This window comes from Naegleria gruberi (genome assembly GCF_000004985.1).
Source record: "Naegleria gruberi genomic scaffold NAEGRscaffold_18, whole genome shotgun sequence".
Classification (NCBI taxonomy): Eukaryota; Heterolobosea; class Eutetramitea; order Acrasida; family Naegleriidae; genus Naegleria; species Naegleria gruberi.
The window spans coordinates 454,058-480,818 of NW_003163309.1; the positions used below are offsets into that span (position 1 = coordinate 454,058).

The 26,761-nt window shown below is 34.0% G+C and overlaps 15 protein-coding genes across 15 annotated transcripts; 4 read left to right on the forward strand and 11 right to left on the reverse strand.

The window, feature by feature from the left end:
- Positions 1-122: 122 nt before the first annotated feature.
- Positions 123-1,268, reverse strand: NAEGRDRAFT_32830 (uncharacterized protein; the record flags this gene model as incomplete). Its single annotated transcript, XM_002678420.1, has 3 exons — positions 123-348; positions 460-743; positions 819-1,268. Coding segments are annotated over 3 exons (960 nt in total), but the record flags the coding sequence as incomplete, so codon positions are not given.
- A 1,958-nt stretch (positions 1,269-3,226) lies between these two features.
- Positions 3,227-4,906, reverse strand: NAEGRDRAFT_48390 (uncharacterized protein; the record flags this gene model as incomplete). Its single annotated transcript, XM_002678421.1, has 1 exon — positions 3,227-4,906. One exon carries the CDS (start codon positions 4,904-4,906, stop codon positions 3,227-3,229), a length of 1,680 nt encoding a protein of 559 aa, XP_002678467.1.
- A 211-nt stretch (positions 4,907-5,117) lies between these two features.
- NAEGRDRAFT_66517 (RGS domain-containing protein) lies at positions 5,118-6,617 on the reverse strand (the record flags this gene model as incomplete). Its single annotated transcript, XM_002678422.1, has 1 exon — positions 5,118-6,617. One exon carries the CDS (start codon positions 6,615-6,617, stop codon positions 5,118-5,120), a length of 1,500 nt encoding a protein of 499 aa, XP_002678468.1.
- A 1-nt stretch (position 6,618) lies between these two features.
- NAEGRDRAFT_48391 (uncharacterized protein) lies at positions 6,619-7,230 on the reverse strand (the record flags this gene model as incomplete). The annotated part of the gene is made up of 1 exon (XM_002678423.1): positions 6,619-7,230. One exon carries the CDS (start codon positions 7,228-7,230, stop codon positions 6,619-6,621), a length of 612 nt encoding a protein of 203 aa, XP_002678469.1.
- An 873-nt stretch (positions 7,231-8,103) lies between these two features.
- On the reverse strand, positions 8,104-9,198 carry NAEGRDRAFT_66518 (uncharacterized protein; the record flags this gene model as incomplete). Its single annotated transcript, XM_002678424.1, has 1 exon — positions 8,104-9,198. One exon carries the CDS (start codon positions 9,196-9,198, stop codon positions 8,104-8,106), a length of 1,095 nt encoding a protein of 364 aa, XP_002678470.1.
- A 353-nt stretch (positions 9,199-9,551) lies between these two features.
- NAEGRDRAFT_57782 (uncharacterized protein) lies at positions 9,552-10,444 on the forward strand (the record flags this gene model as incomplete). The annotated part of the gene is made up of 1 exon (XM_002678325.1): positions 9,552-10,444. Exon 1 carries the CDS (start codon positions 9,695-9,697, stop codon positions 10,442-10,444), a length of 750 nt encoding a protein of 249 aa, XP_002678371.1. The 5' UTR covers positions 9,552-9,694.
- On the reverse strand, positions 10,441-11,928 carry NAEGRDRAFT_79416 (uncharacterized protein; the record flags this gene model as incomplete). Its single annotated transcript, XM_002678425.1, has 4 exons — positions 11,688-11,928; positions 11,495-11,598; positions 11,382-11,442; positions 10,441-11,327 (listed from the first exon to the last, which is right to left on the reverse strand). Exons 1-4 carry the CDS (start codon positions 11,911-11,913, stop codon positions 10,441-10,443), a joined length of 1,278 nt encoding a protein of 425 aa, XP_002678471.1. The 5' UTR covers positions 11,914-11,928.
- A 393-nt stretch (positions 11,929-12,321) lies between these two features.
- NAEGRDRAFT_66521 (uncharacterized protein) lies at positions 12,322-13,479 on the forward strand (the record flags this gene model as incomplete). The annotated part of the gene is made up of 1 exon (XM_002678326.1): positions 12,322-13,479. The coding sequence occupies one exon, from the start codon at positions 12,322-12,324 to the stop codon at positions 13,477-13,479; it is 1,158 nt and encodes a 385-aa protein (XP_002678372.1).
- Positions 13,480-14,022: 543 nt separating this feature from the next.
- On the forward strand, positions 14,023-15,172 carry NAEGRDRAFT_88141 (uncharacterized protein; the record flags this gene model as incomplete). The annotated part of the gene is given in 2 exon segments (XM_002678327.1): positions 14,023-14,390; positions 14,401-15,172. 2 exon segments carry the CDS (start codon positions 14,023-14,025, stop codon positions 15,170-15,172), a joined length of 1,140 nt encoding a protein of 379 aa, XP_002678373.1.
- Positions 15,173-15,341: 169 nt separating this feature from the next.
- Positions 15,342-15,770, reverse strand: NAEGRDRAFT_66524 (uncharacterized protein; the record flags this gene model as incomplete). Its single annotated transcript, XM_002678426.1, has 1 exon — positions 15,342-15,770. The coding sequence occupies one exon, from the start codon at positions 15,768-15,770 to the stop codon at positions 15,342-15,344; it is 429 nt and encodes a 142-aa protein (XP_002678472.1).
- Positions 15,771-15,898: 128 nt separating this feature from the next.
- On the reverse strand, positions 15,899-16,971 carry NAEGRDRAFT_56126 (uncharacterized protein). Its single transcript, XM_002678427.1, has one exon. It carries the CDS (start codon positions 16,946-16,948, stop codon positions 15,920-15,922), a length of 1,029 nt encoding a protein of 342 aa, XP_002678473.1. The 5' UTR covers positions 16,949-16,971; the 3' UTR covers positions 15,899-15,919.
- Positions 16,972-17,205: 234 nt separating this feature from the next.
- NAEGRDRAFT_79418 (von Willebrand factor type A domain-containing protein) lies at positions 17,206-18,731 on the reverse strand. The gene is made up of 2 exons (XM_002678428.1): positions 18,397-18,731; positions 17,206-18,352 (listed from the first exon to the last, which is right to left on the reverse strand). Exons 1-2 carry the CDS (start codon positions 18,682-18,684, stop codon positions 17,237-17,239), a joined length of 1,404 nt encoding a protein of 467 aa, XP_002678474.1. The 5' UTR covers positions 18,685-18,731; the 3' UTR covers positions 17,206-17,236.
- A 207-nt stretch (positions 18,732-18,938) lies between these two features.
- On the reverse strand, positions 18,939-20,312 carry FM148 (uncharacterized protein; the record flags this gene model as incomplete). Its single annotated transcript, XM_002678429.1, has 1 exon — positions 18,939-20,312. The coding sequence occupies one exon, from the start codon at positions 20,310-20,312 to the stop codon at positions 19,008-19,010; it is 1,305 nt and encodes a 434-aa protein (XP_002678475.1). The 3' UTR covers positions 18,939-19,007.
- A 1,092-nt stretch (positions 20,313-21,404) lies between these two features.
- NAEGRDRAFT_79420 (NHL repeat domain-containing protein) lies at positions 21,405-24,440 on the forward strand (the record flags this gene model as incomplete). The annotated part of the gene is made up of 1 exon (XM_002678328.1): positions 21,405-24,440. The coding sequence occupies one exon, from the start codon at positions 21,405-21,407 to the stop codon at positions 23,244-23,246; it is 1,842 nt and encodes a 613-aa protein (XP_002678374.1). The 3' UTR covers positions 23,247-24,440.
- Positions 22,660-26,728, reverse strand: AM60a (uncharacterized protein; the record flags this gene model as incomplete). Its single annotated transcript, XM_002678430.1, has 3 exons — positions 22,660-24,638; positions 24,688-25,696; positions 25,797-26,728. The coding sequence occupies 3 exons, from the start codon at positions 26,726-26,728 to the stop codon at positions 23,676-23,678; spliced, it is 2,904 nt and encodes a 967-aa protein (XP_002678476.1). The 3' UTR covers positions 22,660-23,675.
- Between the last annotated feature and the right edge of the window lie 33 nt (positions 26,729-26,761).

The window sequence follows — 26,761 nt, forward strand, 5'->3', positions numbered from 1 at the left end:
TCCAAATTACAATCAGTAAAGTCCACTCCTGTGACACTTAATGAACTTTGCAACACATCCGTATCAAAGAAGGCAGAACAGAGTTTGGCTCCGCTGAGACTGAGTCCATCATTGAGGATTGACTTGATATTACATCCAAAAAGGATAGCCTTATTGAGCGAGCTGTTTCTCAATAGAGCTGAATCTAAATTACAATAGGTAAAGTTTGCTCCCTCAAAATTACAATTGGATAGATTAGTTTTGGAAAGGTTGCAATTGGACAAGTTGGCCAAACTGAAATCAGAGCCAAAGAAATCTAAGGATGACAAGTCGAAACCAATCAATGAAGATCTTGACCAATTGGTGGATCTTAGACTTGTAGATTTTCTCAATAATCTTTCATTAACCATAGAACCACTAAATTGTGAGCTACTCAAATCATATCCAGTACTCGTAGATGCTACTTGTGTCAAGTCACACAAATTAAAGTTTACATTTCTACATATTGCCTTTTCAATGTTACAACCAAATAATTTAGAGATTTTGAGTGTAACTCCATTCAAAGAGGCTCCAACGAACTTGGAATTACTCAAATCACATCCAATCATTTCACAATTACTGAGAGTGCATCCACTGAAATCACAATACTTGAAATTGCAATTGTGGAATTTGGCCTTGGAAATTTGAATTCCAGATAAATCACAATCAACAATTTCAGCATCCATAATAGTGATATTACTCAAATCCAATTGTTTGAGATCCTTCTTGGTGAGAATGAGTGGTTTCTTTTGATATTTGGAAGTACTCAATAAGAAGGTGAAATCATTTTGAGAGAGAACAGTTGAATCAGTTGTCAATTCAGCAGTTTCCTCATCAATTTCATTGACAATTTCATCCTTGAGAGATGCTTTCATCTTGTTCAATCCGAAATATTCCGCAACATGACTCAATCTTTCCTTTAAATATTCACAATCAATACTAATATTACCATATCTGAGCCAATGCAATATATATTTGAACAATGCAGGATCACAATCAATAAAGTAAGAACCATCCTCACATTTTCTCAATGGATATTCACCATCAAACATTTTAGCCAACACTGAATTCTTTTCCAAACTCGTATCAGTAAGTGTTTGAAGAGTTGCCTTCATCTTTTTACCTCCAACGTTCAAAGTAATTGGTTGATTAGATTTTGGAAGCTTGACACGATATTTAGCTGTCTGATCCCATTTTTTAGTTTCACTCTCCAACTTTTCTTTAAGAGTTTCAATTTTTTCCTGTAACATTTTACAATCATTTTCCAATTTGGCTTGCAAATCTGCCTTATCCGCAATTTCCTTCTCAAACTTGTCCTTCTTTGTGAGATATTCCTTTTCCCAATCCTGTTCAGTTTTAATCTTTGATTGGAGACGTGAGAGAGATCTAGATTTGGAAGGACTAAATGCTGGATTATAGGCATTCGATGCTGGACTTGGCATTTCCTTCTCAGCATCCAAAGCAATTGCCTCTTTCACCAATGCAGCAATTGGTGAATTCTTAATCGATGCACGATAAGCAAGAGCTACTGAATTAGCAGATGGAGTTGTCTTTCCATGTTGATAGAGAGGATTGATGAATTCAATTTCTTCCTCATCTTGATCTTGTGTTGGTTGTTCTTGTTGGAAATTGAGAGAAACTTGACTTGCTTCTTGAGCAAAGAAATTCAAGTTGACAGCACTTGCGAATGGATTTGCTTTCTTGACACGGACAACTTTGACTTTTTTGACATTTGGTGCTGATGATGATTGTTGAAGATTTGTTGATGGATTTGATGATGATGGTGATGGTGATGAATTTTGATTATTATTATTCTTAATGATGAAAAATAATTATTATTCGAAAGTTGGTGAATGTAAATTTTACATACATTGATAAAGACACTTTGACTTCTATAAATTGTATTAGATGACAAGGCTCCCATAGAATTAAAATCCGTAATTACATGTTGTGAATCCGCATCCAATAAAGTAGACGAAACTTGTGGAGATTCCAAAGAACAAGGAGAAACCACAGAAGGTGATTCGTCCACAAATGATGATACTGGCGAAGGTTGTATATCCAAACTTCCACGTAATTCTTCAGCTTCATCAGGAAAATCCGAAATTTGTGGCTTTCGTGTAGATTTCGAATTCTTTGGAGGAGTAGACGAATCTCCTTCGCCACCACCACTTGTTTGATTGGAACCTAAACCAATTCTGTCCTTGAAAGTGCCCAAGTTTAGTCTTCTCATTTTTTTTTGTATGGTTTTTGGGTGATTTTGTAAGGTTTCGAATTTTCTTGTCGAGATTCGAATAAAAATGTGAAAGGTGAATTTGGGTCGATATTTGTCGAATTACCAAAAAGAATAGTTTTACCAAATGATATCTTTACCATTGTATTAAAAGAGTAAAATACAATAATTAAAAAAAACAATAATGAAAAACAGTTATTCGAAACATTTGAATCGTCTAGTTTCCAAACACTGGACAAAAACCAATCAAAATTACCTTTCCTCTCATTCCAATACACCAATTCCATTCTCCTCCCAATCCTACAGTCTCATTTTCAATTCCAAATCTACCAAAGTTTCGTCTCCTTTCTTCCCAACCAATTCCTTCCAATCCTTTCTCTATTCCTCAACCTCAACCTCCAAACCAACTTCCACTCCAAACTCCAATCTTTCCAATCAAGTTTCAAGTGGTCGCGTTTTCGATAATTTAAATTCCTCGTCAATTTTATTTATCGATCCAACGAGTGGAATTCCAATTGTTTTTCGAAAGGAAAAATTAGAAACTTTTCCAATGAATAGTGAGAAGGAAGCTTCTGAAGAGGTTATTTATCATAATTTAAAGTTTCTGGTGAATAATTCGATTTTGGAAGAAAGTGATTTGGTTATTCGATTGTGTGAATTGTGGATTTCTAATTTTGGAGATCCTGAGGATGAACAACATTCAATGGTGTTGTTGGGACAATATTTGAGAAAATGTGGAATTAAGAATAAGAACATTGATCAAATAATGAAGCAAGTGAATAGTTTCGGTTCGCATTATTCGAATTCGTTCAAAACCAATCATTCTTTATTCAATAGGGGAAATGAAGAGGTGGAACATCAAGATGAAGTGAACATTGACCGATTATTGACAACACACAAAGCATTTCCCTACATTCAACTCGAAGAAGAATAAAACCAAAATTTATCTTTTTAATTCCACAAAATGTGTGAAATTTAAATTGAATTCATAAAATATTCATCATCGTCATGCTCAATTGTAGTTCCCATCGATTCTAGATAAGTTTTGGCATCACCTTTTATCCAGCCAAACCAAGTTGGAAATTTAGAGCACCAAAATAATGCCTTCTCATAATCAACAGGAATTCCACATTCACCCCTCATGTATAATTGTCCCAATGATATTAAGACTTCTTTTCTCGATAAAAAGGAACACGATTTGGAAAGTTGTACGAGCTCTGCAAATCCACGCTGTTTATCTTGTGCAAGAAATCCTTGAATTCCTGTAATGTGTTTCCTTGCTATCCATGGTGAATACCAGTCAATATCGTCTCGTTTCTGTAAGAATGTGTAGATTTGGAAAATTGTGGAAATAGGTAATTGAGAATTACAAGCCCAACAAAGTGAATGAATTGTCGATTGTTTCATGTTTCCAACAAAATATTGGAAAAATTCATTACAAATCGTACTTCCTTTCTTTGATAGAATTGTGGCATTGAAAAATAGTTCACAAGATATTCCATGCCCGATTTGACTGGGAGAGGTTGCTATACGAGAAAGACGCAAATTATCAAAAGTGGACAAAGCAGAGTCGTTACAATAATTGGATTCTTCATAGTTGTTATCGTACAGAGGAAGAAACAAGGAAAAACATGTCATTGACGAAAGTACATTGGAAATTTCGTTGTGTATCAGTTCTCTCTCTGATTCATCAAATAGGTTTTCCTTATTTTGATTGATAATGCTTAATTCACCAAGAAAGCGCATGATATTCGAATAGACATCTTTGGAATTAAAACAATCACTTAAATTTGTTAAGGCAAGATTAGAAATCAGACTAATATCCTCTCTTCCAATTAATTTTACCAGAAATCTATTACACAAATCCATAGCACTCTGGTTTCCGTTATAAGCAAGACGACACAAGGCCAAAAAACCACATTCTTTCGTTTTTTCAAATAAGGTGACTCTCTTTAGTCCCAAATTCATTTCACTCAATTTTGTTTCAAGTTCAGTAGTAAACTTTTGGCTTATCTGACAAATCTTTTCAGAATTTCCCTCCTTTAAATATTCTAATAGTGATGAAATACAATTTTCTAAACTAGGTAAATTATCATAACTCTGTTTCACATCTATCAAGCTCAGTTTCTTTGCAAACTCAACATCTCCATTCAACAATGAAGAAACATACCAAGCCAAACTTGTGGGCATATACCTTCTAAAATCACCAACAAACATGCAGAGTTCTGGATATTGGTCGATTATGAATATAATCTTTTTCAATAATTCACACATTTCTAATAGTGGTTCAGTGATATTGTCGTCTTTGTTGCTGTCCACTAAAAAACGACACAAAACAATGGACGGATCATCCCAACACAATTCATAAATTGTTGCTTCACTACCAATTTCAAACCTCACTCTCCAACTGACATCATTTTCTTGATATTCAACATGAAACGGAGCAATCTTTCTCCATAAAAAACCATTAATAAACAATCGTCCGATTACATCTTGACTTGTTAAATTATGAAATGAAGAAGTACTTGAAGAACTCAAGGGAAATAAGGCAAATTCGACAAGGTATTTAAACGAAGAGGTTTTCCTCTTGATGAAATACAGCAATCCGCCTCTTTCTTCTGCCTTTATCCCTTTGAAATAAAAGAACGTGGACATTTTTTTATATTAAGGATGTGATGAACTAACTCTCTGTTGGTTTTTCAACGATCGTGTGTGTAGTTTCCACCTTAATATTAATAATGTTAATAATATAAGTGTTAATTAAAAAATTAATGTCACACCTTAAATATCTACGCAACACTAAGCATTCGTATACTAATTGAAATATTTTACAAATTATTTGGGTTTAATTTCCAAACTGGAAACATTAAATGTTATTAGTTTTTTTCAAATTTTGAACGGATAACCATTTAGAATAGGTTGAGGTTTGTTGTAAACGATTGAAAGTATCCTGGAGGTTCAACAGCAAATCAGTTTCAACACATCTCCAAACTAAATCAAATTCAATCTGAGATTCAGCTTCACACTTTTCTAAAAGTGAATAAAACTTCCTCCTGCAAGTGAAAGGAAGGTTCACTTCATATTTTGAATAGTTTCTAATAAATTCAGCTTCAATTTCTTGTAATTCTTTGAACTTGACAAACTTTCTACCCTGTAGCGATTTCAACTTGATGTAAAATTCATAATTCTCTGAACTAAACTCCTTTTCACAGTATTCCTTTAAAAGTACAAGTAAATCTGCATTTTTCAATTCTTGATCCCAATCCAGTTTTGACATTTCCTTTCGTTTTGTTATCATTTTGTAAATTTCAATCAATAAAACATTTCCTCCACTAATTTGGACGAAACTCAAACAAAGTAAAGTGTTGAAAATTCCTGTAAATATTGATAAATTTTGAATAGTTTCCACATTTGACGAGCTCACTACTGAATTTTCAATTCCAGTTAGAATTCCAATGAAAAGTGGTATAAAAGTCGAAATTAAATCAACTCTAAAATAGAAAGGATCGTCGAAAAAGAAGAACTTTCGAATACCTCCTCCCTTTAGCATGTTTTTTCTTTGCAAGAACAAATCTAATAGCAAACAAAGTCCACAAAAAATCCACAAAATAAGAATAGCAGCTAATAAAATAATAGGTCTATAAACATCGGCTGCTATCTTGCTTTCATTCACAAAATAGTAAACGCTTGTCAAGTTCAGTAAATGTGAAATTGGGAAGGTAAGAACTACGGTCACTAGCAATCCTGCCTTTTGAGAAGCGAGCATTTTCAATAACTTTTCTCTCTTTGGAAACATTACAATGAGAGAGTATAAATTTCGCAAATAATAGAACCGAACAATGGTGGTTCCATAAATGGTAACCCACCAAAAAAAGCAAAATAAAGAAACGCTATACCAAAATCCAACACAAGTTCTGGATAGTCCAGTGAATGTAAGCATGATACCCAATATTAGAAGTGATGTGTATGGAATTCCAATTCTTCTTTTGATTGATGGTTTTTTGTAAACTTTCAAACCGAATAACAATAAAAAATAAATTACTATAATTAGGAATTGAGGAATGATAAAGTAATCCAAAATTGGTACGAAATCCTCGCCATAACACCCATCAGTTTGGCACATATAGCACGTAGAAGGAAGTAAATTTTGCCAAGTTTCATTCAAGGAAAGATCACCAGACATGTTCAAATTAATCTTATCATTAACGAGAGTCCAATTTCCATTAATTTGTGTCTTTCCAGTAATGTTACTAATGATATCAATATCTAGTTGAGAAAAATTAGCATAACCAGTCATCCTTCTAAAAAATTGAGCATCCGAAATGTCAGGTCTGTTATCACAATTTGTAACTTCAAAATCAAACATGTTAGCAACTAACTGTATTGGTAGTAGATTGTGTGTAGACTTCATACGGGATGAGAGGTATCGCAACAAAGTCGGCAGTGTTCATGTAGATGCCAGATGCCATGTCAACATCGCGATAAAATCTCAGATAAAACGAAAAGTAATAGGGATCCAACAAGATGGCATCATATTTTGCAAAGTAATTTCTTCTCTGACACATGTCCACCTGTGGATAAATAGGAAAGTAGCTGGAAGAATCTAAACTATTTGATGACCCGACAGAAAGTGACAGATTTACACAGGTGAAAAATCTTGCCAAGTAATCATAAAAATCTGGAATAGGGCCGATGGTTAAACCCTTCTCCTTGACCGATTCTATCAAATACTTTCGTCTAGAATCGTTATTATTTGTGGTGATTAGTTTAGTCAAAGTTTCATTAGAAAATTTACTTTTCCACACGAATAGTATTAGAAATGTTCTTACTCCAACCACAGAATCTCCGGTTTTAACTTGTGTAAGAAGTGGAGAAGTTGTAGTAACCAAGTCTAAAGCATTCTTTCTTTCACAAGTTGTGTGTGAAATGAGAAAAAACCAAGTGAATGTCAATAGAAGGAGAAAAGCTGATTTTTTCATGGTTGTCAAACGCAAATTTCGAAATTTCATGCACTCTAGTTCTACTTGTTTCCAAAATAACATTTACTTACTGGTTTTGGGGCACAACTGGGCACTTTAGGCAAGTTTCACATTTACCTTAGCTTAGGAACTCGTCATGTATGATTTTGAAAACATAATATGAAACCAACACATCATCATCTTAAGATCATCATTGGTCTATCTAAAATGTATAGGAACTTGGTAAATTGACAACATGATGAAAATCTGATAATAAATATGATTTTAATCTGATAATAAATAGTAGTTACTAAAGACATGATTCAAGTTGGTGAAGTACATGTTGAGTTATGGTCCAAATACTTTTTCAAAATTAGAATGTACCTATCCCTATAATAACTTGACCAAAATTGATTAGAGAAAGTTCTTCTACTATTGACCATTCCGAACAATACTACATTAACATGATTTTTCCAACTTGTCCAGTAGATATTTAAAATTAAATTACTAAAAATTAATTTCCACAAATACAAATGGCATTATATTGATGATGGAACACAATAATGATGATGGTTGGTGAATGATCGAATGATGGAACACCAACTTGTGATTTTCCATCATGAAAAATAAATTCCAATTTCATGATGATAATCCACCAATAAAAATTACTATTATTATTACTATTTAGATCATGTTGAGATGATGTTGTGAAGGTTTGGTAGCTTCAAGATGTGAAACCACTCCGAAAATCATTAAAGTACATCACATACTCGATGTTGAAATATTTTTTATTGTTTTTTGTTATTTACATATTACATATTTATTTTTATTGTTTTTTTGTTTTATTTAAATCTGAGAAAAGATGAAGAACAGTTTATTCCAATAATCATTCACTTATTGAAGAGAAAAAACTTCATAATCTTCAATTTGGAAATATTGTGATCCTGTCAAGTATGATTGTGCGGTTGAACCTGGTGTCAATATTCCATCACCATAGCTGTGACCTAGATTAGCATAATTGTAATTATCTGCAATATGTAAATCATGTCCTGCTCCAAATGCTGGTCCATATTGAGGATTGTGATAAATTGAGTATTGAGAAGAGTTGTCTCCAATCTTGAAGTAATATCCATATTGTTGAGTCAATTTTGTAAATCTTTCAACTTTGTCAGCTGAAACTAAACTAAATAGAAATGCTGATTTGTCTGGAAAGAATGCTCCAGTAGTTGAGGTCCATGAAATACTTGTATAACCTCCAAATACAGCACCTGTTTTTGCCTTGACAATTACAACGGTTGAACCTTTGTTATCACATTTCGAATGGAATGCTTGAGCTGAGAAACCATCTCTTGATGCCTTAAATATTAATTTGAGTCCATTTGGTGTTGGAATGCCATTCAATATTTCTGTTGCTAATCTTTCTGATTGTTTTTGAGATAATAGTGTTGAATCTTTCAATCCACTTATTTTGGATTCGAGTTCTTTCTTTACTTGTTCTTCCTTATTCTTCTTTTCTTGTTCTTCTTTCAATTTCTTTTGATATTTGAGTTTCTTCTCTTGTTCTTCTTTCATCTTTGTTTCCAGTTCCTGCGAGGATTCAGATTTGAGCTGTTTGTTATCTTTGAGTTTATTCTTTTGGTTTTCTTTAGATTTAGATTCATGTCTTTCATGTAATGGTCTTGTTTGATATAATAGTTCAAGATTTTCAATTTCAATTTCCAAAATAGATTTCAATTCATTCAATTCATTTCTTGTTGTTGATTTATCAGATGTGTAAGATTTAAACAAAGATGATTTCTTTCCACTCACTTCAAATGCATCCAATAAAATGTTAATTTCCTTCAATGCATTTGATGTGTCTTTCAAATATTGCTTTTTATCTTTCAATACTTTGAACACATCTCTTGTTGAATATGTTGATGATGAAGAATTGTTGCTTGTTCCTTTACTAAGTAATGTTACTGTTGATGATTGTGCATGTGTAGCCATTACTAATGCACTCATCAATATTATTAAGGCAAATAAACAACAACGCAACACAATTGTGACGATTGTTGGTACAGATATTACTGTTAATCTGTTTCATTCAACAGATCCACAACTATTAAATGTTGGTTATCTTTTTGTGGGCCTGAAAATAGAAGTACAACACAATATGGTAATTGAATGTGATTACAACTATTACAATTGGACAATTAAAGAAATATTGAAAGTTCAATAATAATTATCACAGTTACTCCATTAAAAGGACAATTAACTTGACTCTCATCCAATTTTTAACCATACCAGTGATATTTAAATAATCTTAAATAACCCATTCTGGGCCCAAAATGATATTTACTTTTAAAGAAACTTTACTTTGTAAATTTGGAAGTTTGACAAAAAAGATATGTAATTTGTTTGGAGAAACACTTGCTTTGGGTTATTCAAAAAACACTATAAAACACCACCTATTCACACCTTACTTGAAACAATCGAAAAAGAAATGGAAAAATCATCAAATAACTCCAATTTGGTTTTCATTACAGGTGTAACTGGTCATTTGGGAAGTGTTCTTTGTAAGAAACTGTGTGAATGTGGCTACAAGTGTAAAGGTTTGGTTAGAGATGAAGATTCCAAAACCTTGGCCATGAAGGAGATGGGTTGTTCTGATGTAATTGTTGGTGATTTGGTAGATTGCAATCCAAGTGACATGGTTGACTGGTTGAAAGATTGTGATTTTGTCATTGATGCTGCAGGAGCTTCAATGCAATCAGAAATTGAACAGGTTGAATTCATTGCAGGAAAGAAACTATTCGATGCTGCTGTCAAATCCAATGTGAAAAAGTATATTTGCATGTCTGCGCTAGGTTGCGATATCATTGCCTCTGGACAAACTGGAAAGGAACAACAATTGGTTTGTAAAACATGTAGTGAGAATCCAAAGTATGCTAAATCTCAATACAAGTTGGATAAGTACATTCAAGATCAAGCTCCAAGAAATTTGGACTATCTCATTGTCAGATGTGGAGATTTAACTCAAGAGAGTGGATGTAATAAGATTATGGTGGCTCCCAATTTGAGTAAGAAGTATCATGAAAAGAATTGTTGCGTGTCCAGGCAAGATTTGGCAAACTTTATCGTGGCTGCCATGAAGAGCAATAACTTGACAAGAACTACTCTCGAGGTGATTAATAGTGAAAGAGATGGAGTAGCACCAGAGGAAGCTCTTAAACAAATTAATGTTGCCATCTAATCATGAATAATCAACACATCGTGGAAAGGAACTGTCTCTGAAGAGTGAGTCAATTCGTGAGTTGCATACCTTTTCATTTTCAATAAATTATTGATCAGTAAAGTGTTATTTCTAATAACATCCATCATGACTGCAATCAAACTGCTTCCACAAGCCACATCAATCACTGTATGGCTATCAATGTAATTAGCAAGCTCAACGTTTTCAGCATACTGCACCTTTAATTTTTCCATAATATTGTAAGGAGTATTAGGAGCATTCGTTGCTGAACCACATGACATTAATTCCCTGGTTCTAGGATTGAACGAAACAATACTTGTGAAACCTCCAAACATTCTCAAATCATGAGCATAATCCACATGCTTTGAAAATTGATATGATTTCACAGTCTCGAATCCACCTATATTATCATGCCCCACGTATCCATTAATCATAAATAAATTATTGGTTGTGTAACAAGTGAGATGGCTCAATCTTAATGCATTAATATTTACAACTCCAGGAATACTTGGTAATTTCTCTAATACATTGGATGATGTGACTGAAAGAGTTTGTCCATAATTATTCATTCCCATCACATAAATATCTCCATTCACTGTTTGAACAATCATGTGTCCATAACCTGCTGTAATATTTCTAATAATTGGATAACCAGTTCCAACTGTAAATGGAGTAAAATCAGTCAATTGTTGTTCCACTCTTCCTGCAATGTAAATGTATCGATTATCCAAAACTACAATGGTGCTATACGTTCCACAAACTGCATGTGTAATTCGTTGTCCATCCATAATAATGTGTTTTGTGGCAACCAAACTGAATGGTTCCACTCCAGAAGTAGTTGGTTTCTCCAATTTACCATATTGACTATTTTCAGAAAGGACATCTTTAGAATCATCATTTGGTGTAATGAATACAATTTGAAATCAAATGTACTTACGAACATAAATCTTGTTACTCTCCTTAATGGCAATCACATGATAATAGCCAGCCAATAAAAACTAATGATCATCATATTATGTTAAAATACACACAAAATGATATGAAACTTACCTTTACTTTTGTCTTATCATTGGCAAAATCCTCAGATGTTGGTACAATTATTGTTTCTATTGTATTATTCTCTGCAGCATCACTTCTCAAAATGAGTCCTTTCGCTGTGTGCCCATATTTAATAAATAAATAAATTAAAATCATGATCAATAATATATTTAAATATAATATTAGAGATGATCACAAAACATACCTGTAGAACAAAAGAATTGTGATCCGGGTGCAGTGATCATATGAATCTGATCATTTCCGACCTCTTTGGGCATTTTGATCTTCAAATAAAGTTGATCTTTGAATGCAATAAAGACCTTCCTCTCTACACATGGCAAATCACTCAAATTAGAAGGATCAAAAGATGAATTTTGTTGTTGATGTCTCTTTTCTGCTATATTACTGTGATTATTATTGCTGCTGATCATTTTTCTGTTTTTTCTAGAGCTTGTTTTGTTGCCCATTTATTTTTAGGTTGTGTTTGATGAACTTTTGTTCATGATCACCGATCAAGTGTAAGCATGTCCATCTAATGAGCCAAGCAAGGAGTGAATAAGTTTTTTAAAACATGCTCATTGTTAAAGAAGCAATGAATACATTGAGATGATTACCACCATTCAATGAACACTCATTTAACACTAAATAATGAATGTTCAATAACAAACAATCTAAAACTGGGATATTCATATCTAAAATTGTTCCCATTATTATTGTACTGGACTCTATATCCCTCCTTAATTAATTTGAACATCTGTAAATCACTGTAAATATCTATGTATTACAATAACTGTTTTAGTCATCCACACAATAATCCCTTGGAAAAGCAAACAAAAAAAATGTATCAATATAAAGCATTGCTTAGTGTCACTTTGCTGATAGTTTGTTTACTGGCATTAAGTATTTTGCATGTTCCATCATCTGTTTTGTGTGCTTCCTCAAGTAGCTCATCAAGTAATGGAACTGTGAGAGAATGGCTGAGTGACTTGAATGATCAAGCTGCTAACTTACAATCCTCTGCTTCTAGATTGCAAAAAGCTATTGCAATTTTGAGTATGGCCAACAATACAGCATCCATCATCAGCATGAGGAGTGCTCAACTCAAGAAGATTAATTATGCTCTTGACATGATTAATCAAGAAATTTCAATCTTTAAAACCACATGCAGTAATAATGATGGTCCTGATTGTACCATTCCTATATGTGTATCAAAGTGTTTGAATTGTACTGCACCTGGCATATGCTCACAATGTTATGGCAATTGGAATGGTACTGACTGTTCCTATTGTAAGATGGGATGGAAAGGCATTGATTGTAACACTTCTCAATGTGATTCAAAGTGTTTGATATGCACTGGACCCTCTCAATGTTCAGTTTGTTCTGGTAACTGGGATGGTGCTAACTGTACTACTTGTAAGGCAGGATGGGCAGGAACTAATTGTGCTACCCAAGTTCCTGTGGGAGATTTATCATCTTCTTCCATATTGACACCAGTTAATGCCACAAGATTTGTTTCTGAAATAGTTAATAGTGTAAGATCCAAACCAATTACACTATTGTATAGATCTTCAAGAGATAGTTATAATCCTTCAATCTTCCATAGTTTATGTGATAATAAGGGGCCAACTATTACAATTGTTAAGGCTAATACGGGAGCCATATTTGGAGGTTATACTTCAATTAGTTGGAATTCAGGTGGTGTCAATTTTATAGTGACCCAAATGCTTTCTTATTTAGTATTATTTCTTCAACAGGAGAGCAAAGATTTACAAAGATACTCCAACAACCACCATACGCCTATAGTATTTATACATCTTACCACCATTTCCCTGTATTTGGTGCCGGGAATGATCTTTATATTGGCACAAGTTATTGCAGCACTACCCCTTCCTCATACATATATCAATCCAGAGCTTATTTCGCTTGTCTCCCAAATGTTAATTGTGATACTTGGGTTCTTTCAGATTTCGAGGTTTACTCGTTGTAAGCAAATTTAATCTGACGAAAACAACATGTGGATACTCAATACTGTTGAAACCTTTCAAATAGGGACTGTGGCAAGATAAATGATCTGGTGGTTCCAAAACACTGCTGTGATAGCAGCATTCCCAATATTTCTTATTGTGCCATCCAAAAGAGATAATTTACTAGTAAATGATTGCATATCCTTTCACTTCAGCCTCACAAACAACTCTACAGTATCCAAAGGAAGCCTTCTCGTTTTTCCTTTCTATTCTTGATATCCACCAGTGGCTGTATCCTTGTTCATTTCGGTTTTTCCTTCCATGAATTGTTTAATTAAGTCCACTGTTTGATTTTTCCTTCCATGTATTGTTTAATGAAGTCCACTGTTATTGATTCTTGTTGATGGTTATTCTGTTATTATTGTTGATGATGATGCAGTTTGTTGCCAAGAGTCAGAATTTTATGAATCATCAGACTAGGATGATACCTCCTTTCTCTTTCTTGCCATTTTTTTTAAACATTAAATTAAACTTTGTTACAAAGGCGGGAACAAGTTCATAGTCTTACAAAAAAAAATGCCTTCAAGTGATTATGTTGTTCCCTATGGTTTTGATTTTGGAAGTTACATGACACAGGCTGGAAATACCGATCACTACAATTCTTCAGCAGATTTTCGAACAATCATGGGATTTCCAAAGGAAAAACCAATCATGGCCTTATTATTGGATTCGGAGAGAAATTATGGATCAAGTAGAATGAAGGAAGGCTGGATTGGAGATGAAGTATTTTGGAAGAGTGGAATTGCTCGTTTGGAATATCCTATTCGGAGAGGAATTGTTAAGGATTGGAATTTATTTGAGTTGTTTCTAGAGTTTGCCTTTTCGAATGCTTGTAGAATATCGAGTGCTGAACATCCAATAATTGTTACTGATTCTCCTTTTGTTCCGAATCAGCAGATCGAAAATGACTGAATTGATGTTTGAGAGATTTAATGTTCCTGCTTTTGCAATGATCAATTGTGCAATGGCCAGTTGTATGCATTATGGAAGAACAACTGGAACAATTGTAACTTCTGGAGAGGGAAAAACTTTCGTACAATCATTTTATGAAGGCTATTTGTTGAAGGAATCTATTGTAAAGATGGAAGTTGGAGGTTGGGATATTACTGAAAATCTTCAAAGAATGCTCAATCAAAAAGGACATTCTTTCAAGACTTCAAGTGACTTTGAAGTTGTGAGATTGATTAAGGAAAAGCTATCCTTTTTAAAGATGAGTGAAGCTGAAATGATGGTAGAGAAAGAATATGAGCTACCAGATGGAAATATTATCAATTTGGGAGAGGAATTGCACGAATGTGTCGAGCCATTATTTAACCCACATTTGGCTGGACTTGATTGTTTGGGCGTTCATGAGCTTGTTACCAAATCAATTCAAGATTGTACTATTGATGTGAGGATGGATCTGTATAGAAATATATTACCTGCTGGCGGTAATACAATGATTTCTAATTTTACTGGTCGATTGAAATGTGAAGTTGAAGCATTGGCTCCACCTAATGCCAAAGTCAAAGTTATAGATGATGCATCGAGAAAGTATTCGGCTTGGAATGGAATGGCAACTCTTTCTAACATGTCAAGCTTTCAAGATAAGTGGTACACAAAAGAATACTATGAGGAGAATGGGTCGTCTTCTTTACTGAGGAGTTGTGTTAATTTTTCTGGGTAGTGATTTAAATTATTCCAGTAATTTTGGACGATTCTTCTTTCCTTATTGAAGCAATAAGGTAAAAAAAAGCACCCAACAACATTGGAAAGCCACAAATGGCTGTCTGAACACAAAAGAATGTGTAAACAGATGTTCTTTCATAACAGGAATAATTATTGAAGATGAAAACCTACATGATACAAAATACACACTGCACTGGATTCAAATTAAAGGTTGACAAGGTGATACAAACCACTTGTGGCCATCCTCGTGGTCGTAAGATTGAATCAACACTTTTGTCCTGCTTTGTGAATTCACCCACAAAATGCCCAATGTAGATAAAGATTGCCAACACAATACAGTAAATTCCAGGAGCTGTTGTAAATGCCATAGATGACGACCTATCCTGTGCCATCAGAATTGCTACCAACCCAAATATGAACAGAAAGTAAATATTACTATTAACAAGAACACGAGCGAGTGGGGCAAACTCTAATCCTTTCGACAGGGTGACTGCCATACTTTCAGGAGGTTTATATTTGCTTTGTCTTCGCTGTTTAATGCTATCAGATTCTGAATGGGTTGTTTCGAGGAGTGGTACTTTTAGAGTTCTTGACATTGTTTTGATTTGTTTTTTTATCTTCTTAATAAGTCCGTGAAATCTTCTATTTTCTCTTGTTTGTTCTGTTTGGAGTTCGTAAGTGCAAACAATGTTCTGAATTTAACAATTTAAAAAGCTGTAAACATGGGGTGAAATAAACTCTTTATTTAATCAATACGAATGACAACCTTACCAACATGCTTTTGAGATTCCATATGCTTGAATGCTTCTTGAGCTTGATCAAAACTAAAGACCTTATCAACAACTGGATGAATATCATTATTTTCAATAGTCTTGACCATATCTTCAAACATGGCACGAGAACCAACAATGAATCCTCTCAAAATTGCTCCAGAAAATAAAACACTCATTCCAACATCAAAATTATCATTTGGATCCTTTTGAGCTAATAAACCAATCATGTGAACTTGACCTCCTCTCTTGACAGATTGTAAAGAACGTTGCAAAGTGCCAGCACCTCCAACTTCAATAACATGATCAACACCATTTGGCACAATTTCTCTAACTTTTTCTTGCCAATTTGGAGTTTTAGAATAATTAATTAAATGTTGAGCTCCCAAAGATTTGGCCTTTTCCAATTTTTCATCACTTGAAGAAACAACAATGACCTTTGCACCAGCAGCAACTGCAAATTGAGCAGCAAAGATGGAAACACCACCAGTTCCAATAACCAAAACTGATTGAGATGGTCCAACATGTTTAATTCCATTTTGTGCAAGTGCATGATAAGCAGTCAATCCAGCACATGGCAAAGTAGCTGCCTCTTCAAATGTCAAATTGGATGGCATCTTGATAATTCCATGCTTTTCAAAAACTCTATATTGACTCAAAACTCCATGACTCGATCCACCCAAATCATTGGCCATATGTTCATCCTTCATATCTCCAGCAATCCAATCCTGATGAAACAATCCACATACTCTATCTCCAACAACAAATTCCGAAACATCCTCTCCAACACTCACAACTTCACCTGCTCCATCCGAGCAAGGAATTAATTGTGATGGAAATGGTCCCGGATACAAACCCTTAACCACCAATAAATCACGAAAATTCAAGGAAGCAGCACGCATACGAACGAGTACTTGTCCTCTTTTTGGTTGCGGAATGGTGGCTTCCTGGGTGAGAGCCAAATTTTCAATGCCTTCGTGTTTGGCAATGTGGTAGGATTGCATTTTGCACAGTTTTCGAGTTTTTTGATTTTTTTTTTATTTTTTTTAAATTTGTTTTTGGCGCGAGATTCTTGTGAGAATTAATTTTTTTGAGATTTGTGATGAATTTGATAAAATTGGAAGGTTGTGAGAGTGGATTGTTTTAAGATATTTGTTAAGCTTTGATGTTCTTTGGATTGTTTTCATCAAGATAAACACTTTTGAAAAGAAACTGAAAGAGAACAGAAAAGATTAAGGATGACAAGAGATGAAAGTACTTTAAAAAGAGTGAGAAACAAATGATTCTTACATTTATTTAGAAAATTCTATGAATTTGTTAATGGCATCAACTTCTTGTTGCATTGTTTCGTCTCTAATTTCATTAATTTCATTTGTGAAATAATTCAAGAGTTGACCAAATTTGGAATTCCATTCTTCTGAGCTAGTTGAAGGTTTTGTATTTGTTGTATAATCATGGCTTTGTTGTACAGTATCCATTTCTTGTAAGTAACCTTTCACATTCTCAACATATCTCACCAAAGCAATTGCCTTTCGAATACCATTAGTTTCGAAATAATTTTCAAGATTTGAGTCAACATTGACATGTTTTTCCTCTCTAACCTTCTTACCCTCAACAGTTTCATATGAAAGTGTCAATTTCACATTCGAAACTCCCTTAAAATTATTCTTTGCTTTCAACCTTAATAAAATTATTCCACCCTTAACTCCTCTTTCGTCCAATTGACCAGCTGAACAAGTATCCACTTTCATAATTTCTCCAGTCGATTCTCCAGCAAAATTTGTCCCAAAACATTTTTCAATTTCATAATTTTCACATTCCATAGTCAACTTGACATTGTAACAAATTGGCGTTACAATATAATTGAAATCCTCATTCAAAATCTTCTTAAATTCTTCGGTAGATTTGACTGAGAAATAATTACAACCACGAACTCGAGTCAATTCGTCCACAATTTTCGAATTAAAGTCCAAACCAATTCCAACAAAAGTGGAAAAGATAGAATATGGACCAGAATTCGCATCTTTTGTGAGAATATCGAGAGTGGCAGTACCACCAACATTTGGACAAGCATCTGTCAAGTAAATGATTCGATTAGAGTTGGATAAATCAGACGAATCTAAACTGGAAAATAGATCAATTCCTCTTTGCATGCCAGCTTCGAAATTTGTACTTCCTTTCTCTTTAATGTTTAGAACAGTTTCCTTGAGTGATTTCTTATCTAAATCCTGAACTATTGTTAGAGGAAGCAAAGTTTCGGCCTTATCATCGAATAAAACAATTCCCAATCTTTCGAATTCTCTCAAATTTTCAATTATTTCACAAATTACTTCATTAGCAACTTGCATTTTAGTTTTTTCCTTGCTGGACATGGCAGATCCCATCGATCCACTAATATCCAATACAATCTTTACAATAAAGTTTACAATAAATGTTAAATTAATAAACATACGACGAGATTCAAATCTTTTCTTTCATTGAGTCCATCTTTACAGCTGTGTAATCCTAAAGCCAAGTGAAGTTGCTTTTCCAAAGTGATCGGATCGTGATCAATAGCAATCGAATAGGCAGCTTCCAATAACTTATCCGAAACTTTCAAACCAGTTTGATAAAAGTATTCTTTCATAATTCCTTCAAATGTAATAGAAGAAGGCAAAGGCAATCCTGCTCCATTACTATTAAACAAGACATCTCTAAATGCTCCAATATTGAATGCTCCCGAAGAGTGTGATGCTCCCATTATGACAAAATTATTCGAATAAAACTTGCAAACTGCTTTTGATCTATTGATATTTTTTTGATTGAATGAAACTGCTGTTTCTGGTGGAGTTTAAAGAAATTTGAAATGTTACAAAGTTCAGAGATAAAAGGAGCGCTGATGTTAATCATGACGTGGAGATTTGTTGTAAACAATTCAATATCTATGTAAAGCATTATACAATGAACCAAATTTTCATTTCCAATTTTATATTAGAATAAGCCAAGAATTTTGTTGTAAATTTCCAATTTATTTTGTGAATATGTTACATTGAAACAGTAAACTGTGCGCTCAAAATATAGAGCTTAGTAATGTTTCTTGTGATGTTTCTTTGGTTTCTTGTGGTGTCTCTTTCCTCTCTTCTTTTCCTTCTTTTCATTCTTATCACATTCTTCCTTCTTCTTGCAAAATTCAGAATCTTTGTGATAAACCTTGAAAATGTCAACCATACCATCCATGTGATGGTTATCAATGTGACAATGGAATAACCAGTTACCAGTATTGTCAACTTCAACATCCAAAGCTCTGGCAATACCTGGAGCTACGAAAACTGTATCTACTCTTCTGATACCATCTTCCAATCCAACAATACCATGCCAGTGAACTGGATGCAAATCAAAGTTACCAATAGTTCCTGCATACCATCTGACTCTTTCACCTTCACACATAGAGAATCCACCAATATTGTTAATACTCATGTATCCATTGATTGAATCCTTTTGATTACTGGCAGTTAATGAACCAGCTTTGAATGCCTTGTATTGAGCTTCTGTCAATGTACCAGTTGCATTCAAATACTTTTGAATGTTTTGATCCAAGTAGAAACTGGTTTGTTCGTTGAAAATCTTTGGAAGAACAAAGAATTCTCTATCAACATCCTTTGGAGAACCATCCTTTCTAGCATAACCTTTTTTAGTAATAACAATGAAACCAATCAAACCAGCTTGAGTTTCTGCTGGTTCATCCAAAGCATGTGAGTGATACATCCAAGGAATTGAACTCAATGGACTGTCTTCAAGTGGACCTGCACGATCAGGAACATTGAAAATATATTCGAAACTAGCACCAGCAGGTACAGCATCACCAGTTCCAGGACTAGCAAATGACATATCCTTATCATTATCTACGTAGGCAGCTCCTTCTGATAACTTATCATATTGAACACCATGAGGATGGATACCAGCTGGGAATTCCAACTTGTTTCTAAACAAAACTCTAATTTGTTCACCAACTTCTCCTCTAATAATTGGACCAACAATTCCCAAATGTGGAGCTTGTTCCTTCTTTGTGGTAAAAGTCTTGTCAGTATACTCGATATACTTTGCCTTCAAATATTTAAGACCAATGGTTGTGGCAGATGGACGATGATTGACTCCAAATTCCATTCCCATGAACATATCCTTTCCATAAGGTCCATAATTCCACTCAACTCTTTCAGCTTGAATGTAATAACGTCTAATACGAGTTGGCTTGAAAGGTTTCTTTGAAGGAATATTGTTTTCTGCTGGAAGATTTGGTTTTGGCAATGAATGGTCTTCACCATTATGTGCCAAAACAAGTGCAGCAAAGAAGAGAGAGATTACCAAGAGACAAGTAAGTGTCTTGTGCATTTCTTTCGTTTTTTTGATTGTTTTGATGATAAAGTTGTTCAGTCCATTAGGCTTATAAAGGAATGGTATATGAAATGCCTGGTTACTAATTAATAGTGAAAGTTGAACGCTAAAAACTTAAGTAAATCCTTTTATGTACTTTGAGATGAGGAGAGGTCATTTCCAATCTAATTGATGAAGTCTTTTCGGGTGTAGGACATTGTTGTAATTTTAAACATTGGTGTTCTGTATTATTTTTCCTCCTTAATCTTAATGTTGATTTGATATGTTCATATATTACTATGAGGAATTAATAATTATTTGTGTGGTTGTGATGATGAGGGAATTCATAGTCATTGTGTTGTTTGATGTCTGGCGAATATTTTTTTAAAAAGATTTTTTTGTTAAATATTTTTTGGTGATTACAATAATTATTTAATAAATATTATTTAAAAAAATGTGCCATCATCAAATTGTCATTGATAGCTAGCGGATTCGATCCAGATTGATCGCGATCAATATATTTTGGCTTAACAACAATAAATAGTAATAACACCATCAAGCAATTCATATTATTACCTTCATCAAAAAGTATAATAGTTGATAGTAGAAACAATGGCAGAACAAGAAGTACCAATATTGATACACAAAATCTCATGAGCAGAATATTCGTTACTTTTGGTCATTCCAAATTCTCCTCCAATCATACAAAACAATTAAAAGTTGTGCGTCCGACACTATTACATCAACACTGGTTATTTCCAAGCAAATTTATATTAATATAATAACATGATCATTAGCAAACCATATGATAATTATAATTATAATTTTCCATCGATATCAAGGAGTGTAGTTGTTGCTGGCTTGTTGTTGATATCAACAACCTTTGCAGATTGCGTGTCCAAATTCGAAGCCTATCTTCGGAAAGATCCCAAATAGCAGGTTGCCTTCTCTGGACTCAACGAGTAAGCACAAGCCAACAACAGGGATGGCTTGACTATTTTGCACCATTTAGAATAATTATTTGATGGACAAAACACAAACTTTTGAAGGTTTGATATGCTTGCTCGTTAATCGAAAGGTTTCAATTTTGTTAACAATAGAAAAAACAAGATGAAGATTCCCCTGCCGACACAAAGTTATGAACAACAAGAACATTTAGTTAGTACTGACGAGGAAGAGGAAGATGATTTTTCATCATCTCTTTCGTATTGTTCCTCTTCGTATGTGATGGACCAAATTATGATGAAAAGGAAGAATTCGTTTAGTGGTGGTAGTTATGGAGCAGCACATCAACAATTGTATGGTAATGAAGAGGAGGAAAGGAATCATGTCATTTGGTGTGATGTGTGTAAACAGGAAGGATTTGAAGAAGCTGCCACTCATTACTGTTCAACATGTTTCAAGGAAAATCAGAAAGATAAGAGTAATCGAGTGATTGTTGTTCAACAAAATGATGAAAGGGAGAGTTTGGAAGAAGAGGAAGACGAATCGAATGTAACAATATGTCACTATTGTCAATATCATGCCAATAGACATAATAGGAGAGATCCACTGCATCAAATAGTGTCCATTAGACAGGAAAGGATATTTGCATCATCGAGCTTGTTACGTTCTGGTTCATTCATGTCGAGTGCTTCATCTTTTGATTCGAACATGTCCAATTCATCACCAATTCCTTTTTTCACAACTGGTAGTACATCAACTGGACCACTGTTCAATTATGGTTGTAATGGTAATAACAGCAGTAGTAATAACATGTTGGCGAGTAGTAATATTGTCAGATATTGTTTTAAACATGAAGAGGCCATTCCACTTAATACCTACTGCAGAACTTGTGAATTGGTAATTTGTTCTCAGTGTGCCTTGTCCAAAGCACATAAAGGACACTTGATTGAGTTAATCAAGGATGTAGAAAATAGTGAAAGAATGCAATTGGGTGAACATGTTAAGGTTCTTAAACAATCATTCGAAGAATGGGAAGAGGAGTTCAGTGTCCATGATGAAGACTTGGAGGAAGAACTGACACTAATTGATGAACGAGAAGAATCACTCACATATCAGATTAATTTAGCATTTGATGAAATGAAGGAATGTCTAGAAAAGAGAAGAAATGTTCTCATAGAACAAGTGGAACAATCATCTCATGAAAACAAACAATCTGTTCATAACATTCTCAAAATGAAGAAGGAATCCAAAGAGTTACTTGGAGAGTTTGACAATTTGGAAGAGATGAGTGGATTTGATGTAATTGATAAAAAGTTGAATAGACTCAATCTTATCATTGTACTATACGAAAAGATGCAAAAAGAATTCAAGACGAGAAAACTCTCTGACCTTCATAGAATATCTCTGGACAAGTTTGCAAGTAGGAAGAATATTATTCAACATCACATTGATGAGCTAGGTCAAGTTGTCAAGAAGACAAATGATGATTCTGGTCCATCATCGACTTCTGTACCTATCAATTTCAAACATATAGAAACTATTGGATCAGCTAGCAATTCAAATAATAAGCATGTGCAGTTTAGCTTTCCATCCGATGTTAAAATTTCTCATCAACATGCATGTATTGTTGTAGCAGATTTTGGCAACAAGAAGATTCGTGTTTTGGATTTGATAACTAGGCAGTTCAAGTACGATATTGATACTGCGTCAGCTCCAAGAAACATTTCAATAGATCACACAGATGACGACTCTATTATTGTATCATGTGCAGATCACTGTGTTTACAAGTATTCATTACTTAATCAGGGAAAGTCAATAGTTTGGAGGAGCGGATCGCCAAATGAGAGTGGAAATTCTCAACATCTTTTCAAATATCCAAGAGCAAGTATTGTGGATATAGATGGCAATGTATACGTGTGTGATCATGGTAATCACCGAATCAAGGTATTAACATCTAGCAATGGCCAATTTGTGAAAATTATTGGAATAGATCAAAATTCAATTTAAACGGCCTTGGGGTGTTTGTATTGATAAGGATGGAAATTTAGTTATTAGTGAGAAGAAGAATAATAGAATACAAAGAATATCAAAGGAAGGAGATATTTCACTCTTTATGTTAGGAAAGAAAGGATCATCTCAATACGAATTTAACAAACCGAGAGGTATATTAATTGACAATCACACTGAGCATATGTTTATTTGCGATGGAGCTAATCATAGAATACAGGTATTTTCCAAAGCAGGAAAATTAATCAAAACCTTTGGTTCTGAAGGTTCCAAATCAAGCCAATTATTTCAACCTCATAGTTTATGTTTTGATTCAGTGAGTGGTCAATTATTTGTAGCGGATTGTGGAAATCACCGAGTACAGATATTCCAATAAACTTTTAATCGCTTTCACTGCTGCTTGAATTGTCTTGCTTAGAGCTTAGAAACTTAATTGCCTTGTTTGGTGAATTCCATGTAACCCAATCTTTTTCCTTGTGAATTGAATGGAAAGGAGTTCTTTTTTGAACTATCGTGTTCGTAAAGTGTAGAATCTGAAAAGTTAGCAGTAAATTTCTTTGTTCCGACTGTAAGTTCCATATATCTTGGATACCTGTCTCTATGGTACTTTCGTTTTCCTCTCAGCAACTTGGCGCTTGTTTTGGCGTCGAAAATTATAAACTCCTTTCCCGAATTATAAACTGTGACCTTATATTTTGAAGCTTTCTTTTGCTTAAATGGAGCGTAGGCATGTTCAAGGAAATTATTCTTTGTAGGATTGAAAGAGCCAATATGTTGTTGTCCTGGATCTATTTGAATGAATTCAATTTGTGGAGAGAGGTTACTATTCATCTTTTTTGGTCTCAGAATTTCCTGAATGTCATTAAGGGAGTACTCAAAGAATGTTGATAATTTGAGGTTATTGGTAATGTATTTTACACGTTGATCTATTTTTCTAAATCCCTCACTTGCAGTGTCATATGCAAAAGTAATGTCCACTTGTGAATAGTCATGCTTCTTTGATGGTTCTGTTAGTGATAAATCTCTTTCTGTACTCTCTATTGTTCTTCTTCCTTTAATCGACACAAGAGCGTCAAATTCGTGAAGTTTTTTAAACGAGTTGATAATCATTAAAATTCTTGCAAGACCATTAAATTGAGTGATGGTTGGCTTTAGATCACCTAATAAAATAGGATTTACCACCTTCTTAATATCGTAGCCACAAATACCTATCCTAAACCCTCTCATTGCATACTTTATCAATCTAGTTTCAAAAGTTGTTGATTGTCTATCCACATCCACAATATTACATCTAGTTCTTATTGCTTCTCTAGCTCTTGGTACGCAAAATACTTGATTTCCATCAAAACCAATGCTGCAACAGGCAATATCAAATCCCATCAACACTTCAGCCTTTTGTTTATCAAAAGATTTGTAAATTCTCAAAATTACTTAAACTTACTGGTGATTTGTAAATTCTCAATACTATTTGTACAGATTTTTTGTGATATCCTGAACATTTGAAGGTGATAGCATGTTGTGTTCTGATAATTAGTAATTCTCCATCCTTAGTATTTTTCTTGAAAGTGTTAAAAATACTAACAATCTTCTTTTCAGCATCTGTTTCTGAAAGACCATACAAAAATAAATCAATATCACTCTTTCTCCAAGGCTTATTTTGGAAATACTGTCTAATGGTATATTCTTCTGATGAAGTATTTTGACTCGGGCTAAATTTAGTATGCATATCATTTTCTTCATCTGTCACGTAATCATCATCTGATGAATCATTAGTATTTGGAGCTTCTCCATCACTTGCATCGTTATTACCCCAAAATTTGGAAAGACTTTTTTGTTGTTTCCATAGCTCAGTATTATATAACCTGCCACGTGAAAATTGTGTATCGCTACGAACTTTAACTTTCAAACAGGAAGCTAAAACTGATCCTCCAGCCACAAAAACATTAGACCAATCCATCTCCTTAAATATTCCATCTGTGAAAATGTCAAATTGTTTCAGAAATTGTTCTCTTGACTCTACAAGTTCAGGAGGTGTAGGAATTGTTAAGGATGACTTTTTGGCTAGCTCAAAAGCTTCACAAGGATCCTCAAAGTTGAAAAGTAACTTGCTTGGTTCCAAAACTGGATCTTTGCACCTGAAAGATTTCCTAATACTGTTGCTAGATCCAAAAATATTAATCAAGTTGATATATGGATCATTGAGGATTACATTTTCTCTATCAGCAACAAATAAATTTCTCAAAAAGTCCTCATATCTTTTGTATTTCAAATTCTTTTCTCCGATTTCTTCTATTGGATATCTACAAATATCAAAATATTCTAGAATACCGTTCAATCTGAAATATTTAGCCTCACTATAGACTTGTTTCTTTGTTTCTGTTAGAGTTGGGAAATTATCAATCTTTCCATTCAAAAGATATTCATGAATAAATTTGAAAATTTCTGGATCTCTATCAATAAATATTTCGATTCAATTTGGTAGAATTCTTTACAATGGTATAGAGCAAACTGTCAGGTTCTCTCAAAAGCTTGGATTTGGTTAAACTAAACTTGACTCCTCTAACATTGAAAGTGATATCCGTCATGTTCTTGGACATTTCCATTTCTTTCAAGTCTTCGAATTCCCTGGTTAGTTTTTCTTTTTGGTCCTTGATATATTTCTCAACTTTTTCCTTTTCTTCAAGAGTGATCATGGCAAACTTGGAATAAAATTCCTCATCCAAAGCTTCGTCGACCAGAGAAGAAGAAACTACTTCGGGTACTTCATCTGGAATATAGATATTCTTTCGTTCTCTAACCTCATTCTTGTAAATATCTATAAGTGATTTTAACTTGATAGTGAGTTTATCAAGCGCAAAAAAGTCTGATTCCTCCAAAAGCTTTTTCAAACGTTTGATATTCCTCTTACTTGCATCCTCCCAAATACCAATATGAGTGGTTGAACCAGTTCTCAAGTGTTCCAAAATTATTGGAAAATATTCAGGATCTCTATCAATTAAAATACACCCATTCTCATCCTTATCGACTCCAAACTGAGATTCCAACATGACACGAAGCATATTATCCCTCTTACACAAAGTAGACATTGTGCTTACAAAAATCTTCCCTCTCAAATTAAGTTTCACAATATTTTCCTCTTGTTGGGACAATTCAAATTCTTGTAAAACTTGTTTTCCATGAACATCCATCTCTGCAACCTCTTCTCCATCATCTCCACCAGAAAAACGCTCCACAAGCAATTCAACTTCCTTCTTCTTCATCTCATTCCGCTTCACTTCATCCTTCAACTCGATCAAACTCTCAACTCTAAATCTTTCCAAAGCCCGACGTTCCTTCCAAATATTTCTCTTACTTTCCATCTCCTTATCATCAAGAACACGAACATTTTTTTGATCATCATCATCACCCGAAGGCTGATTATTATTTTCCTTTCCGTGATGATCTTTTAGAGTTTCGTTTTTACGCTTCTTTGATTGCGGCATTTTTTTTAATGTTTTTTTGCCAGTTTTGAAAGG